The following is a 15,860-nucleotide window of genomic DNA, read 5'->3' as shown; positions in this document are numbered from 1 at the left end:
GCTGGCATTATTCCTTGACAGCTAGCTGCAGCAAAGGGGTAATTTTGCTTGCTCTGGATTCAGAGGTTTTAGTGAAATGTGGGATCAGAGGCTTCACAAGATTTATTGCACAGTTCATTGGTATGAGCTTCAGCATATTATGGTTTTGTGATCTGTTTCTGAGTAGTTGCTTCCCTGCTTGCTTTTTCAGTGCTTTGAATGTTTTCCTACAGGGCAAAACATGCTGCTGCTTGTATTGCCAGTTGCTCACAACGCTAACATGTTCATCCTTAAAAGGTTAGGGAAAAATAGAGAGAAAAATGGGACCTGAACATTGTGTAATGGAAGGGTCAGTGATTTTTTTTTTTTTCCCCTTGAGGAAAGGCTTTGTTTTTAAATTGATGCTTCTGGTATAAAAGCAACTCACAGTCTCCAAGCCTTCTAACTTCCACTTTAATCTTAACAAGGTGTCTGCAGTGAAGACCCCTGGGAAAGTGTAGTGAACACCACATTACTGTGACTTAACTTCCTTCAGATATTAAAAAAAAAACAAACCTGAAACTAGTCTCTAGCAACTCTTCATTTTCTATGCAGTTTAGCTGTGATCAGCTGTTAATGACTTTCTGTTCTCCTTGATATCAGTAATTCTTTTGCTGAACTGAGTAAGAACAAACCTTTAACATGTCATTGAGATTTTACAGCCTCAGCAGTCAAGAGTTTTTCTAACAAACTGCATTACAGCACCATGTTCAGGAGCTGTCAGAACATCACGGCTACAAGACAGCACTGCTAGAACCCATTGAGCAAACCCCCCTGAATTTATTATTTAGCATTTATCTAACCTCTGCTTTTCAGAAACTAGGTCTTCGGTTGCTAGCAAAAGCATCAAAGCAAGCAGATTACTGTAAAAGTAACATCCACATTACATCCCAGCTGGATGGCTACAGCCTATTTTGCTCTTCCTTGTAAATCTGTTTCTCTACAGCCTTTCTTGGAAGGTGACTGCTACGAAAGCCAGGAAGTATCCAGACAGAAAACAGAACAAAAAGACTTCTCTATCCTAACCCCCCCTTTTTTTTTTTTTTTTTAATTCTCTGCAAATGAACTCTATCAGCACTATCTGTCTCTCTAACACTCTCTCTCTGTCCTTTTTAAATATAATCAACATTGCTTTTATTGGTGTTGCATGTGGAAAATCCTTGATAAATGGGTACTGAATAGAAATGAATGGCTACAGCTTGTCCCATGAAGGCTTGTTTAGCAGGCTGTTTTTGGTTTCTAGCCTTTGAGCTAATTTCACTGAATGTTATCTGTCCAGGAGCTAACTGTTATACCTTGAATGAAGTACAGCTTTTTAAAATCCTCTCCTCGGAGCTTAACAGCTCTTTTTTTTCTGGATACTAGCAGCTGGAAGGGAGTCAGCTATTTGGTATATTTTGAATTAAAAGCGGAAGGAAAGTGTGGCATAAGGCAGGACATTGCTGACTACTGCAAGATCCTCTTCTTCATTTGAAGTACTCTGCCTTTATAGTGGTGCCTTTGATTTCTTTGGTGTGATGTCTCTGGTCTGTAGCTGGTGATGACAGGCCAGGTTAAATGGTTTTAGTAACCATGTCTATCCAGTGCTGTAGTAAACAGTCTGGTGTGTTTCTCTCTAACATTTAGGCCATAGTACAACCATTACAGATTCTCAATTTGTACTTGCATGGGTATAAACAGGAGAGCAAGAGCTTCACAGTTGCATCTTAAGTTGGACTAGACGTATAATCAAGTAATGAATTATTACTACTTTACTCTGGAATGGAAGGTAAAGCTCAAGAGAGAAATAAATGCCAGATTTTTAATGTCAATAAGGGATATACTCTTCTAGACATGTAAATCATGAGAAAAGTCTTCCCACTGCGAGTTTAGGCCAAGCAGCGTAGAGCTCAGCACAACTAACAATGATAATGGATACTAAGAGGGAGGTATTTTCTTGAATTACAGTTCAAATTTGTCTTAGAGACATGCTAATACCCTCTTTTCTGGTATAAATGAAGTAGTTACTCCAATGTATATTAGAGCTAATGATTCCATCTGTCACAGGAGATGAGTTCTCCTACCCAGCGTCCTTAAGGGCAAAAGAAAGTACTATTACCTTTTCAAGATAAAGTAGCTTACTGTACAGGCTTATGCTGTAAAGCAGTGTTACTGTGATACTTCCTGCGTTTTAAGAACAGCCAAAAGCTAATAGGCAAAAACCTAGGAGTAGCTGTGGACCTCTTGGTAACAGACTATACAAAGGACAAGCATGCTTTAAATTGGGAGGGGGAAAGGGAGTGGTTTCTGAAATAGCGGGGCAGAAGTATTCTGTCCTCCTGCAGAAGTCTACATACATGCATGCTAACCCAAATTCTCTCATCATAGCTATTTTTTTTAATCTCTTTCCCCAAAGATAATGGTCTAGTAGTGATTGTGAGAGATGACAACATGCATCTTTTGCAAGGAACTGGAATGTACCGACTTCATGGAATGATGTCTGTCTAAACCAGAGGGTAATAAATGCCAGTGAACCAGGATTTCAGATCCTGGTTAATGCAACATGCCATTCAAATGGAAATGTTTAATTGTGGTTAAAATAAACAGGTGCCTTGGGCTAGTCTAATATTAGGTTGTTATCCTTCATTTTTATTTATGTTATAGTATTTTAAGCCCTTCTAGAATGTACTGTAAGTTGAAGCCAGAATAAGTGTTCTCATGGAGTGGGACTCCTCCTTCCTGCCTTAGAGTTAATACAAAAAAAGTTGTTTGTCTTGCTGTCAGACAGAAAAATAAGAAGAGAGTCCTTTCTTCAACCCTGTAGACAGTGGGTTCAGCCTCTGCTTATTTCACGTTATGATTTGCTCACACCTTCCCCTTTGAATGTTGCAATTCAGGTATCTACAACCACTCCATACTGGAAAACCTCCAAATTGTAAAGGAAGGGGGAAAAAAATCACTTGAATAAGCTAGTTAACTTACGTGGATATCAATATTTAAATATTGGCCCCATATCTCAGACTTTCCTTGGTACTTTTACCATCAGAACAGCATTAGGAATACCAGTTCTGAAAGGAGCTCTTAGTTACTCTTGAGCAAGGAATCACACTGTGCAGGAGCCATGTCTCTGATACTAGGGAAGGGAGAGAGTAATTTTCCCCTTAAAAATGGTCCAGGTAGACCAGAAGCTGGTTCTTATCATCATGCCCCCCGTCAAACAGGCTGGCTATCATTATAAGAGCTCTGATGTTATTTGCATCTCGCAGATGTGTGGTTGCTCCCATAGGCCTGTGGCTGTGTAGTGAAACTGCTTACTAAAACATGGGTATTTTTTAAAATAATTAAAGCTTACCTTTTTGAAATGGCTGCAGCCTTGTCTTTCATGCTACTTGAGCAAAACATTGCTAATTTTACTGTAGAAGAATCAGCTTGAGGGAAAACTCTCTTGGTGAGAACTGCCCCAACAGTGGCTGCAGAGCGTTCCAGATAACTCTGTGGCAGGCAAAAAGAGCAGAATACCGCCAATGTTTCTGAGTGACCCAGGAGTCTGCTGGGTACTCGTGATTGCTGCAGATCAAATGACAGCTCAACACAGGCCCTTATCACCAGCACAATTATTAAGAACAACTAACAGACCTCTACTGTCCTATATCTCAGTCAAAAAAGAGGTTAAGTACGTAGGTAATTAGTTTTTCCCCTCTATAGCCAAGGGAAGGACAGCATTCAGTTTGGTTCCAGCATCACTCAGAAACCAAACTTGTTCCTTCCTCTCCAAAGGATTTTTTTTCCTTAGCAAGCCTCCAAAAGAGGGTGCTGTTGCAGCAGCATGGAGCCAAGCTACATATTAAAGAGAAAAAAATGCTACTGGAAGTCGATTCACAAATGTCCTTCGACTACCGTAACAAATCAACCAACAGATGAACTTAGATTAGACATGGGGGCTATGTACAAACAGCAATCACATCAGAAAAACAGCAATCTATTTTTGTTCTCAAGTAAGCAAGGCAGAATCAAATAAATGATATTTATCAGATAACCTTGATGAAGTCAATAACATTTCCTTTCAGCAATTAAAAGTGAAGCTATTAGAAAAAAACTCAGAAAATCAACAAAAATGGTTATGGAACTGGGGTTCATAAGGGGATATAGGTTGCATAAGGAATGATGAGCAGCGATTACATTAAAGAGAAGAGCAACCAAGTACAATGAATAAAAAAAGTTATTTGGATGCCTTCATTTGTACTATATTACTACAGGAATAAAAGGAATACTTACAAGCTCAGTTGGCTTGTTAAAGAGTCTTTCCACGTGGACTCCATATAGCCTCAGGTCAATGATGATATTCTCCAATTTGCTTCAGTGTAACATACCTAAACTTAATCAAAGGAATATGTTTCTATTATGTTATTAACTGGAGCTCTATGGTGTTGAATCTAGCAAGATGAAAAGATGATGTAAGTATCTTACCAAGATTCATACTGGAAGTTTTCAGTCTTCCTCTGAAGCTTTGTGTCCCTGATCTCCAATTTATTTTGCAACAGAGTAGACAACCAATCACCTGTTTTAATATGGCAATTCCAACATTTCATATACATTCTTTGCTTTAGTCCCCCAAAACATTTTTTTCCAAGATCCCAGCCTTCTTGAGATTTATACATAGGTAGACAAACTCTTACAACACAAGGACAAGTGTGCTTTCATTTTACTTTAATATACAATTGCATTAAAGCAGTAGCATCTGGCACATAGCACTTAGCCTGCAGTGCTGTAAATGGAACACTGATGACTTCTTCAGGGGAGGAAAAAAAAAAAGCCATCAAGTTAACATGCAATTCTTAGAATTTTAATTTGCATTATTAGCCCCTTTGAGACTAGCCAAATAGCCACCTTCAGTGGAAGTTTCTTGTGCATAAAATTGCCGATTGGCTCATTAATCTGGTAGGGTTAATCCATTTAGTGAGGATGTGCCTTGAAGAGAACCTGATAAGACTGGTGAACACTGGCCCCTTTGACATGAAGTCTCACTGTACTGCCGCACGGAGCATCTGCTCTCTCATTCGGGGATCACAGAAGAACCGGAGTTTCCGGGGTAATAGCTTCACCTCCACAGGCATAGCTTCATATTCCTCGTTATCAATACCAAAGGATCCCTCAGTGCCCTGTGTACAGATAACAGTGGTGATCAGGGCTAAACAGCAAACAGATTATTTCAGCAATGCCCCGATACTGATACCTGATTTTACTAATTGGCTGCAGTTGAATGCTTTGCTGTGTGCTAACCAAGATGACCACCTTCCCGTGCCTTCCAGCCCATTTGGTCTCAACACAGTGAGAGCTATCCTTCACTGCACATAACGTATTAAGAGTCTGCTGCATAAGATGTTACCTCAGTTAGTTGCTAATTGGTGATAATTAAATGCTAGGGAGCCTTAATGACCCACATTGTTTATACTGAAAGATTCTTTGCTATTGGAACTATAATTATATGCACTTAGCTCGTGGTCTGCCAGCGGTGACACAAGCTAATCTGCAGAAGTGCCTGTTAAATAATTCCTATTAAATCCATGTTACAAGCACCTTTTGGTATTTATTGATCCAAAACGTGAGATGCAAAGTAATTCACAGGTCAGGAATTACTCAGCAGAATTTTCCTGAGCTTTTTCTTTAATGTTGATAAAGTCACCAATGATTAAAACCATTCATCAAAATGTCATGTTGACCTTAAAAAAAACTGGCGTCTGCTTTGCATGCGCTACACTCACTCAAGGCAAGGCTATGTCACATTGATACTTAAACTAGTTCCAAGTAAGATGGTACATCAGAACAGCTCAGATTGGAGAAAGTAGCATAGGTCCTGTAAATCACAGATCCACAGCCGTCCACCTGGATCAATGTATCCTGCTTCTCTGCAAAACTGGTGAGACTCATCTGAGCTGTCTCTGGTTCCTTCATGAGATCTAGGTCAAGGATTCAAAGAACAACACTACTTTGAGCCATGCACAAATATTCTGAAGGTCTCAGCTGCAGTATGAAGAGCTCATTTTATACCACAACCCTTTCTGAGCCCAACACTCCAGAGTATTCTTTAAGAAACGCAATACTGCCATGATACTAACTGGATGCAAGTATTAGGATGCTGGCTCATCATTACATCATAATTCACAGTTTTTGCTTGGTTGATACAGATTTTCTCACTTTTTGGCATGTTTTATTATCCTTTAATATGGAATTCTTTTCTTCCAAACGGTATGAGAGCTCTGTATCATTTCAAGATAGAAATGATCTATGAGATTGACTTAATGCCCTTGCAAACACAAGAAAGTCCTCCCCAAGGCCACAACAGTCTCTTCTTTATAAGACACAACAACAGAGTAATCTAAACAACTCTGGCAGATGCAATTTTGGCTTCTTTTTCAGTTTCATCTATTCAAAGTTTCAAGACACTTCCCTGTGTTGATCTGAGCCCCACTGTCTTGCGTCTGCCTCCCCTGTCTACATAACACTTCTAATATTTAATCTTCTTCTCTACAGCATAATCCCTTCTAGGGTAAAATGTAACTGAGAAATTCAGTCTTCGATACTATGGTGAAGGCGTGCATATTCAATGCACCTGAGTAAGAGACCCTTTACAACCATCACTGCTGTATATATGAAGTTCTGTCACTATTTACTGGCTGAACAAAGCTTCCCCTCTAGTTTGCAAACCACTTGGTCTGTAATTCTAGTACATGTGTCCTGGACAGGGACTGAATTGCTGAACTGAGTGTCTCATCAACTGTGTAATTAATTTCCCAGATTTGGAGTAGGGAGTTCTTAATGTGTGGCATTAACTGGCACCAAAAAATAAAGTGACAAAGTTTCCTATCTCCCTCAACTTCTTACCTCTGGAAGCTGCAAGATGCATCTGCTGGCTTGGATGCACTGACTCCCTTCAGGGCATGTATGTGGATCACGCATCTTTTGACTTCTGTTCAAACGAAAAGAGGCAAGGTAAGGAGGAAGTTCTGTCAGAAACAGCTATTTTTAGAGCTGACGCATTGTTATATGTTGGTAAATCACTATGCATTTGGTAAACTTAGAGGTTATATACATATACAAATACTTGTGGGCTTAACTGTGAGAAAATAAAACAGACATTGCCTCTTCTGCTGCAATCAGTACGTTATCAGTATGCACTGACAGACTCCAACCAACTTCTGCTCTGAGGTTCACTGAATACATTTGCTTGTACTTTCATAACACTTTTGTCCTCCTCACTTACATGCTGAACTGTACAATTCCCACGCTGGATGACTACCCTCTCCTCAAATTCCATGCACCCATGTAACTCACCAGCAACCGAAAATAATCTAGCCAAAAGAACCTGACAGTTATATTGAGCCACTAGGCTATCATCAAACCAAACCAAGCAACCAACCGACCAAAACTCTTCTCACATCACCACCACTCAGCATGGTTCTAACTAGTTCCTTCTCATCATTCTCGTGTAGAAACCTGCAGATTGTCATTTTATCCATTCCAAATAGAACACTCCGTTTTCTCAGTTATTCTCTCTCTTCTGGTGCCCGTGAGATTCTTGGTTACAATACAGCACTTTGAGAAGTGCTGCTTTCCTACTTTTGCTAATGTTGAACGGGAGCACATAGAAGGCAGTTGCTTGTCTTAGAAAGTTGGTGATACAAGTGCAGTTTGGTCTGTTTCAAATCTGAGGTTGCTGTCCTATCACTGGATCAACCACTGAAGGAGAGCACGGTGCACTTCCTTTTCTCAGAGCGTGCTGCTGCAGAGTGCAGCAAATTCTTGGGTATGCTGACCTCTCCCTGGTCTCCTGACTGAAAGCATGCAACCCTTTGGGTCACCTTTCACACAAGGTACACCACATCCCACCCTCAATTTAGCCTCCTTTCCAGATAGATAGCAACACACAGGCAGTAAAACGGACAGCAGTTACATGGCTAATATATCACAGCTCTCAAGCACAGCTACCGCAGATATTTCTTGGGCAGGCAATGCCAGCTGTCCCCAGCTACTCTGTCTATTCTGTAGGCTGATATGGAAGTAGACTATATTTAAATAACCTCATGTTGTCCCAGTAAAAAAAAAAAAAAAAAAAAATCACAAAAACATGGCAGACACACCCTGTACACCAAATAATCCATGCCCAGAGGAATGTAAGCTCATTTTAAAATTCCAGAAAATCCCAGAGAGAAAGCATGAGGGGAAAGGCTGAAACAGGTGAGGATAACCAAAGACAAAGGAAGAAAAGCAAAGACACCAAAGGAAAGGGCAAGGAAGGACAAAAGCAATATTAACTACAGAAAGTTTGGTTTTAATCCAATATGTGTATACTAAAAGATTAATGAGTGACTGTGAAGGAATTAAACATCCTCCTGGCAATATAAATTATAAATAATTGATGGCATGCAATACTGTCAGTTTATACAGTGCTGTACAAACAAGAAGCAGGATTCTCTGCTTAAGGTTTAATCTGTTCGCAGTTTAACATATAAGGTCCCGGATACTGCACTCTGGTGAGCAAGTAGATTTTTTGGTTCACGAAGGTAAATGAGGCTCTACATAAATGTGAATATGGGATCAAGATAAGCTCAACAGGGATGAGATACGTAACTAAAGATTAGTCAAAGGAGAATGCTAGGAGAAGCAAATAGACAACTCCTCCTGCAGTGATTGCCTATCTAGTGACCCTGTGTAAAAGGATCAGGAACCACTTCCATGTGATTCAGCTTCTTACTCAAGACAAGACAGCAAAGCAAAACAGCATCAAGAACAAAGCCTAATAGCAACATTTTCAATTGATCATCTTATCCTACTCCACACACTGAATTACAAAAATACAAGCAAAAAGAACCTACTGTAGGTAAAACACAATTTTAACCTAGTTCTCATCTTCAAAAGCAGCTGATGTGAAATTCTGTAACAAAAACATAAAACCAAAGAAGTCTTCTACACTGTAGCTGGCAACTGCATTCATGCCCTGGAGTGACTGCTCTCTGTGTTTCCACATACAGAATCTGAGCTGGCTATCAGGACACAGATTACTGGTGCTACACTTTCTGGCTTCCCTTCTCCTTCCCTTCAGCACTTCCTCCTAGCAGACACTACGGCGTAACCACTTGCTCTTCCCCTGCCTCATTTGAAATATCACCTCTACACCTGCTGCAAATGCTCTTGTTCACACAAATCTGATACACAGCCGCTGGGTGCTTCTATAAACTTGGGATTTCTTTGAGATTCAACAGCGGTTGCCCTCCAGCGTTCTGATGCATTGCCCCCAGCCACACAAACACAATGCCTGAACCTGCATTGTAGGTTCCCCTGCAGGATGCATGGCATGACAGACCATGTCAGTGTCCTCTTCAACAGAAAAATAACTTGTTAACTGTACTGATACAGTATTTTCCCTAAAAACATTCTCAACTCCTCCAAATTCTGGGAGTTTAAAACTATGCTTTAAAAACAAAACAAGCAAAAAACAAACAAACAAACAAAAGCTTCTTCATACATTCCCAAAGGCAAGCCCAGCTGGTGCTAGGCACGGGGGAACCTGTAACTAGGGCTTGATTCAAATGCAGCTCCAAAAGGGCACTGCACAGTGGAGAGCCACTCTGAACACCCTGATTTTGCCTTGCAAAAAGAGGGCACTTTATTTCTGTTCTGACTCCTCTCTGTAGGAGTAACTGGTCCCTCCTGTTGCTCCACCACATACACCCCTCTTTCTCTTTTGTTGTTACCTACAGACTGTGGGCAGTGTTTAATCAAAAGACCTTGTTTCTTTGAACTTTGCTTGAAAAGCAGCTCAAAGCTTTCGGCACTGCCTCTGATTAGCTAGCCAGCAAGGCATGTTACCACTCATCAGAGGCTTTTTCCATATAGCAGTGTAAGTGCAGTCAGAAGAACGCGACACACTACTGCATGAAGCATGTCCAGTTCACATAGGGAGATATTGTCACACCAGGTGTAGATTTGAACACCTCTCCCTTACATCACCCAAAATCATCCACATTTTTTCTGGTAGCAAAGCGTTCAAGAACCCCAGTACACTGTCTCCTTCATTTTCCCCTTAAGAGGTCAAACTCCTCTTGCTGCTAATGGGAAAATCTCCTCCTCCTTTCCTTTCTGCAATCTTTAAAACAAAGATTTCACTCTCAAGCATATATGGTCCACATGGCTCATGCAACTTAAAAGCAGTTGCAGCGAGCGTCCGAATCCACTGTGCATGCACACATCAGAAGATCCTAGTTCCCACTGAGGCTCGTGGGACGCTCAAATAAGGGGTCTGCTGCTGCTATTAATATCATAAACAAGACACATGCAGGAACTCTTAGGGTGATGACAACCAGACAAAAATGTATTCATATCTTTCCATCTGATTTCACTAGAGGGGGCTCTACGACCAGAAAAGAGTTTTAGCAAATATAACAGTAACACATGGAAGAGTTTAGTAGGACTGGATTTAGTAGGAAAATCAATTGCTAATAAAAACTGAATGGAAGATGCAATGCATTTGCTAGTGGGACAGTATGCAGGAGCTGGAAAAGGCAGCTCTGATTTGTGTTTGGTGATAGCAGATAAACAAGCACATTACAAGACAGCATTCCAAGCATAAGTAAGGCAATACGTGTTCACTCTTTTTCTACATGCTGCTTCTTCACACCTGCAGCCACCTTGCTCCACATACAGGGAGCACCAACACATTTAGTTAAAGTCGCTGTTTCAATTCACATCTTCCAAAGTTCCTCCAGGTCAGACCTCATATCTCGGAGTAGTTACTGAGCCAAGGGAGCCTTTCATTTAAAAGCTGGGCCTATCTTATGAGAGTTTAAAAAATCCAGGTACCACTAGCACAAACATATCAGCTCTGTGACCCTTCTCTTAAACCATGGAGCAGCTAGGGCTAAAAGACTCTGAAGTCTTTTGGGCTGCCTATACAGCTCTGGGTTATGACTGGTGTTTTCCAAGCATCATCATTCAATTCCAGTGGAGAAAAAGGTGAAAGGTATAGGAAACTGAGAAGCTAGGAAGAACTCAAGGTAGACTGATCTGCCTTGTTTCCAGAAAGAGAAAATTAGTAAGAGTTTTGAAGAACAAAACCAGTAACACCCATGAAGCATTACTGACTGATGACCTCTGCTTTGGAATTTTGTAGCACAAAAGTAAGAGAGAAACATAATGTACTCCTCAAAATTAGCATTCTGACTTGTACGGAGATTTGGACATCTGTTTGCAGCCTTCCCATACTCACCCTCTGTTCACAAACTGTCCCTTGCTGACAGTATCTGCTTCAATGCAAATATCCATGAAGTCTTCAGTGCGCTAAACAACGAAAAGATTCAGAAATGAAGCAGTTAACATTTCAAAATGTCACATCCATGATACTGCAAAAATGCCCAGTTCTGTGTCTCACAAAAGGAGGCAGATGCATTTCTGCATTTCATGCTTTTTTCCTTTCTCAGCTTGAGATTCGGAAATTCTTTCCTATGAGGGTGGTGAGGCACTGGCACAGGTTGCCCAGAGAAGCTGGAGAAGCCCCATCCCTGGAAGTGTTCAGGGCCAGGCTGAATGGGGCCTTGGGCAACCTGATCCTGGTGGAAGGTGTTCTGCTCTTCCACAACCACATGCATTTTCTGTCCTCTAACTCATCATGGCCCCTGTCCTTTCTTTAGTGCCAGTTCTTTTTAATTCTTTGCTCTGCAAGTCAGGAGAGGAAAAAAAAAAAAAACACACTTCCAGGCAGTCATTCATGCCCACAGCTTCATTCTAGCACCCGTTGATAAAACAGAAGTACTTATGTATCCGATTTCCACTCTCCCATGGGTCAAGAAGGAAAGGAGTGTCCACTTCAACGCCCTGTTTCCTCCTGGGTAACCCTAAAGCTTTTGTTTGGTTAGTGAAACTTCCTTGTTATACAGATTCCTCCCGATCTCACCACATTCGTTTTTACGTAAGTCTCCAGTGCTTTTACACCAGCTCTGAAGTTTGCCCACTCCTAGATTCAATCATGGGCCCCTACTTGCACAGGGCAATGAATTATTTAAGCAGACAAAAGAATGAGAGTCTAGCAAGAAACAAAACCTGTGTGGGCAGGGAGCATTTGGAATCCAGTTATACTACAGTCTTACTGTCAGATCAAGCTGTCTGTTCTGAGTTGCAATGGAAAGCTCAATGGTGGATAATTTCAGTTCTTCCCAGTCCTCTGGGGCTGCCTCCTGGGGGATTTCTGTGAATCAGAAACAGAATATAACATTAAAGGGAATTTACTTATACAGATCATCATTTCACTGCTGTGAAGCACAAAACATCGATGCCAGCCACAAAAATCACTTTGACCCATTGCGACCACTAGCTTTCTTTCTTTCAAACATCACATTTTTTGGGGGGGAGTACTGAAGGAAAAAAACACACTGGCGTTCACACAGTAACATGAAAGACTATCAAGCATATTACCTGGCAGCCCTGTAAATCCTTATGCCAAGGATTAACAAATCTCCTGAACTAGTATTACAGGAACATTTAGAAAACACATGACGTGCTGCTACCAGAAAAAAAATGAAAATCCAATGTTCAGGATGCTGTGGTAACATGTACCTTCTACAGGAGAAATCCCCAGGGTTCAGTTCTCACATACGGGTCCCTTTGTCCATGCTTCCTTCTATCTAAAACACCTCTACTACGTGACAAGAAGGTGACAAGCCTCTACTAGGAACAAGCAACTGTGAGCCCACTGCACACACTGGCTCCTTCACAAATCCACTTTTGATTATGAGACCACAAGCACTGACAGAATTACCCCTTCCATTTCTGGCAAATGCCACTGTAGCTATCTTGACAAAGTCACAACATAAACGTTAATTAAAAAAAAAAAGGGGGAAAGGGAAAGTAAGAGAGTGGAAAAGTAATGCAGAAAAAAAAACAAAAAAAAGCACCCACAACTCTGATCTATTAGACAAGCAAAGGCTGTCTGTAACTTTACACCAAAATACACCCACCTCACCTTTTGGGGGAGGTGACCAGTATAAGCGAAGTCGTCTGTAAAGCCTCACATACAAAGGAGGTCTGGATGGTTTCTCCTCTGGCTCTTCTGGAGGTCTCTCAGTTGGACCCAGGTACATGAGATCAGCTTGACGTTTCTGAGGCCATTCCTTGGATTTACATGAAAAGAAAACAAAAGACAGAGGGCCTTTTGTTGAGCACCTGCCTGTTTATTCTGCTTAGTCCTTCAGCCTACTTATTCTGTGCTCACAAGGACTCGTTCAGAGCTACCCAGATCCTACCACTGCCTCAGCCTACTTTTTGGCTCTTCAGGCTCTAGATTCCTATGCGAGATGACATCTCTGCAGCTTGAGAAAGATCACCCCCGGTTCCCAAGTCTACTAATCTACTCCTTCCCTACACCGAAGCGAGGTACTTTCCCCACCAAAAGCAGATGGTAAAGGGAGGTGTTTTTTTTTCTGCCAGTGCTGGGTAGGGTGACACAGCTGCTTCAGGGAGAACAATTAAAACTGGCAAGGTCAACATTAATGTCTGAAAGCACAACTGTTTTCTGCGTGGCACCAAGGCAACCTCAAAGAGAACTGCACAACAGGGTCTAGTGCAAACAGGCAAAGACAACAGTGCTCTGTGCAGCCACGGGGCACAAAAATCTGGCAGGCCTTTGTCTTTCAGCACCTTAAACAATTGAGATCTGACCTTATTAGAGCACCTGCCTAGACAGGTGCACACAACGGGTCTAAAGGCAAGTCAGGTGAGCTTTATAAAGATCTGAGGAAAAGAAATAACACATTATTCTCAGTGATACTTCAGATCCATTGCCAGAAATTGATGACCTACAGCAGAACCTTAGCTCCTGAAAGCCTCCAGATGCTGACACTGGAGACAAAGTTTATTTTCTTTCATTTTATTTTAAAACTAATTTCTGAAAATGCTTAAAATAGAGGACTTATGGACAGAATAATAGGATCTTTTTTTTTTTTTTTTTAATGTATTGCCATTTCAAAGGAGAGCTACAGCAAAACCAGCAAAGATAAAGCACACGGCAGCAAGGAAAAGCCAGGATAAGATTAAACTCAACACGCTGGAGCCATTTCTTACACAAATTAACAAAATGATAACATAGGAGGCACATAAAGCAATGGAGAGCACAACTGGGGGAGATCAGGAAGAAACTCTTTTTATCTTAATAGCAAGTAAAAGTGGGCACTTCTCTTTAACCTTCAGCAGGTTAAACATATCTTTTAAATGTACAATGAATAACTCACCAGCGAGACTCGCTGTCACTGCTGCTCACCAAGGCTAAGGCCTCAATAAAAGTGAGAAAGGGGCTGGAGAGAGGTGAAGAATAGGTTTCTGCCTAGATTAGCAACACACAAAATCATCATCTCAAATCTCTTGGGGACGGGGAGCAGGGTGGAAGTCTTTCATGAATACATTACAGCCTGAACTCCATGACTGCACAATCTCATCTACCATTGCAGCTCCTGGGTATTTCCAGAGCCTTTTCATGAGGCTCCTTATATGAGAAGAGAAAGGCATGCGAATGAAAATGCCTCTTCTTTCATGCAGGTCAAATTTTTAATTTTCCAGGATCATTTTAAAGCAACAGTTAAAGGTAAAATAAAAGCTATTAATCTTCATGTTCGTTTTACTACACATGGAAACCTGATTATCAACATTCATGAGCAGTCTAATTATAGACAATTCTGCCAGACGAATAAATCAGAATGAAATGTTTTCATAAGAAAGCCTGTTTAGAAAAGGTGACAGAGCACTTTAATGGTTGTGTTCAGCACCACTACTGCTCTCCAGCTTAAAAAATGGTTACTGGCTCCCCCTGGTGATCTTGCAGCAACAGATCTTCAGAAATGATATATTTTTAAAAGGTATTCTGCCTCCCCTTCACCTCTTCATAAATTAAGTCTATACCAATCGCTAGGTATTTCAACGAGCTGGATTTCGTTCCTGTTTTATATATTGCTACCAGAACTTCAGAAAAAAATACAGATAACATATACAAAGCACAGTCAGACTTTTCATTTCTCAACTACACACAACCATTATAAACACTTCCCCCCAGCTATTCTTTACCTTAAAAGTACTGAAAAAGTGAGCTGCTTTAGTTTTCAGAGGCCCAAGGTACCAGTACCTGAAAAAAGAACACAGACGGAACTCCTGAAATATCCAGGTGATGATACTGGGAAAGGGAGAAATCTTGCTTCAAGTTACAGCAGAGTTGTTTGCCACTGAAGTTAGTGCTCCCCTACAGCTTTAGCTTCATGATACTACAAGTATCTACACATCACCAGCAGCTTAGCAGTGACATCCCTTTCTGGAATTACCGATTACCAAAATGCAGTATACAATCTTCACTACAGGCAGCCTGACACCTCAGTAGCAGAATTTTACCTGGTTATGAAACGCAAATAGGAATAACTTAGAAGTCTGTGGTCTAACCGTTGGTGGGATGCACAATACCTCCACAATATCCCATAAAGAATAAGGCTAGAGGAAACAAGGAAACAAACAAAAATAAGCACCTTAAGTGGCAAGGGAACAGAACCAGAAAGCATTCATCTGCCCCAAAGTACTCTCAGATCAAAATCAATGTTTTAAAAAATAAAAATCCTGTCAGCCGTGAAATATTGTATAGAATCTAAAGATGTGACTATATTTAGGTAGGCTTGGTACACATTTTGATCACTGTCTTGCATCAAAGAACGTCAACAAAACACATTAAACACCATCAGCTCAACAGTACTGAAGATGTAAGGATATCATTAACTACTAAGGCATGCGACAGTCACACCATTCCCATCAAGCCATGAAATTGTCTGTAAAATAATAAAACC

At 40.9% G+C, this 15,860-nt stretch overlaps 1 protein-coding gene across 1 annotated transcript in view; it reads right to left on the bottom strand.

The window, feature by feature from the left end:
• Positions 1-4,540: 4,540 nt before the first annotated feature.
• AGK (acylglycerol kinase) overlaps positions 4,541-15,860 on the bottom strand; it is a 31,612-nt gene continuing 20,292 nt past the window's right edge. The window contains exons 10-15 of the mRNA XM_035568561.2: positions 15,100-15,157; positions 13,010-13,157; positions 12,138-12,235; positions 11,261-11,331; positions 6,880-6,964; positions 4,541-5,156 (exon numbers count right to left, since the gene is read on the bottom strand). Coding sequence (XP_035424454.1) covers positions 5,019-5,156; positions 6,880-6,964; positions 11,261-11,331; positions 12,138-12,235; positions 13,010-13,157; positions 15,100-15,157 — 598 coding nt within the window. The 3' untranslated portion in view covers positions 4,541-5,018. The remainder of the gene's footprint in view (positions 5,157-6,879; positions 6,965-11,260; positions 11,332-12,137; positions 12,236-13,009; positions 13,158-15,099; positions 15,158-15,860) is intronic.

Source organism: Cygnus atratus, chromosome 1 (assembly GCF_013377495.2).
Source record: "Cygnus atratus isolate AKBS03 ecotype Queensland, Australia chromosome 1, CAtr_DNAZoo_HiC_assembly, whole genome shotgun sequence".
NCBI lineage: Eukaryota > Metazoa > Chordata > Aves > Anseriformes > Anatidae > Cygnus > Cygnus atratus.
Note: the sequence above shows the minus strand (reverse complement) of the source record. Positions and strands in the feature narration are given on the sequence as shown.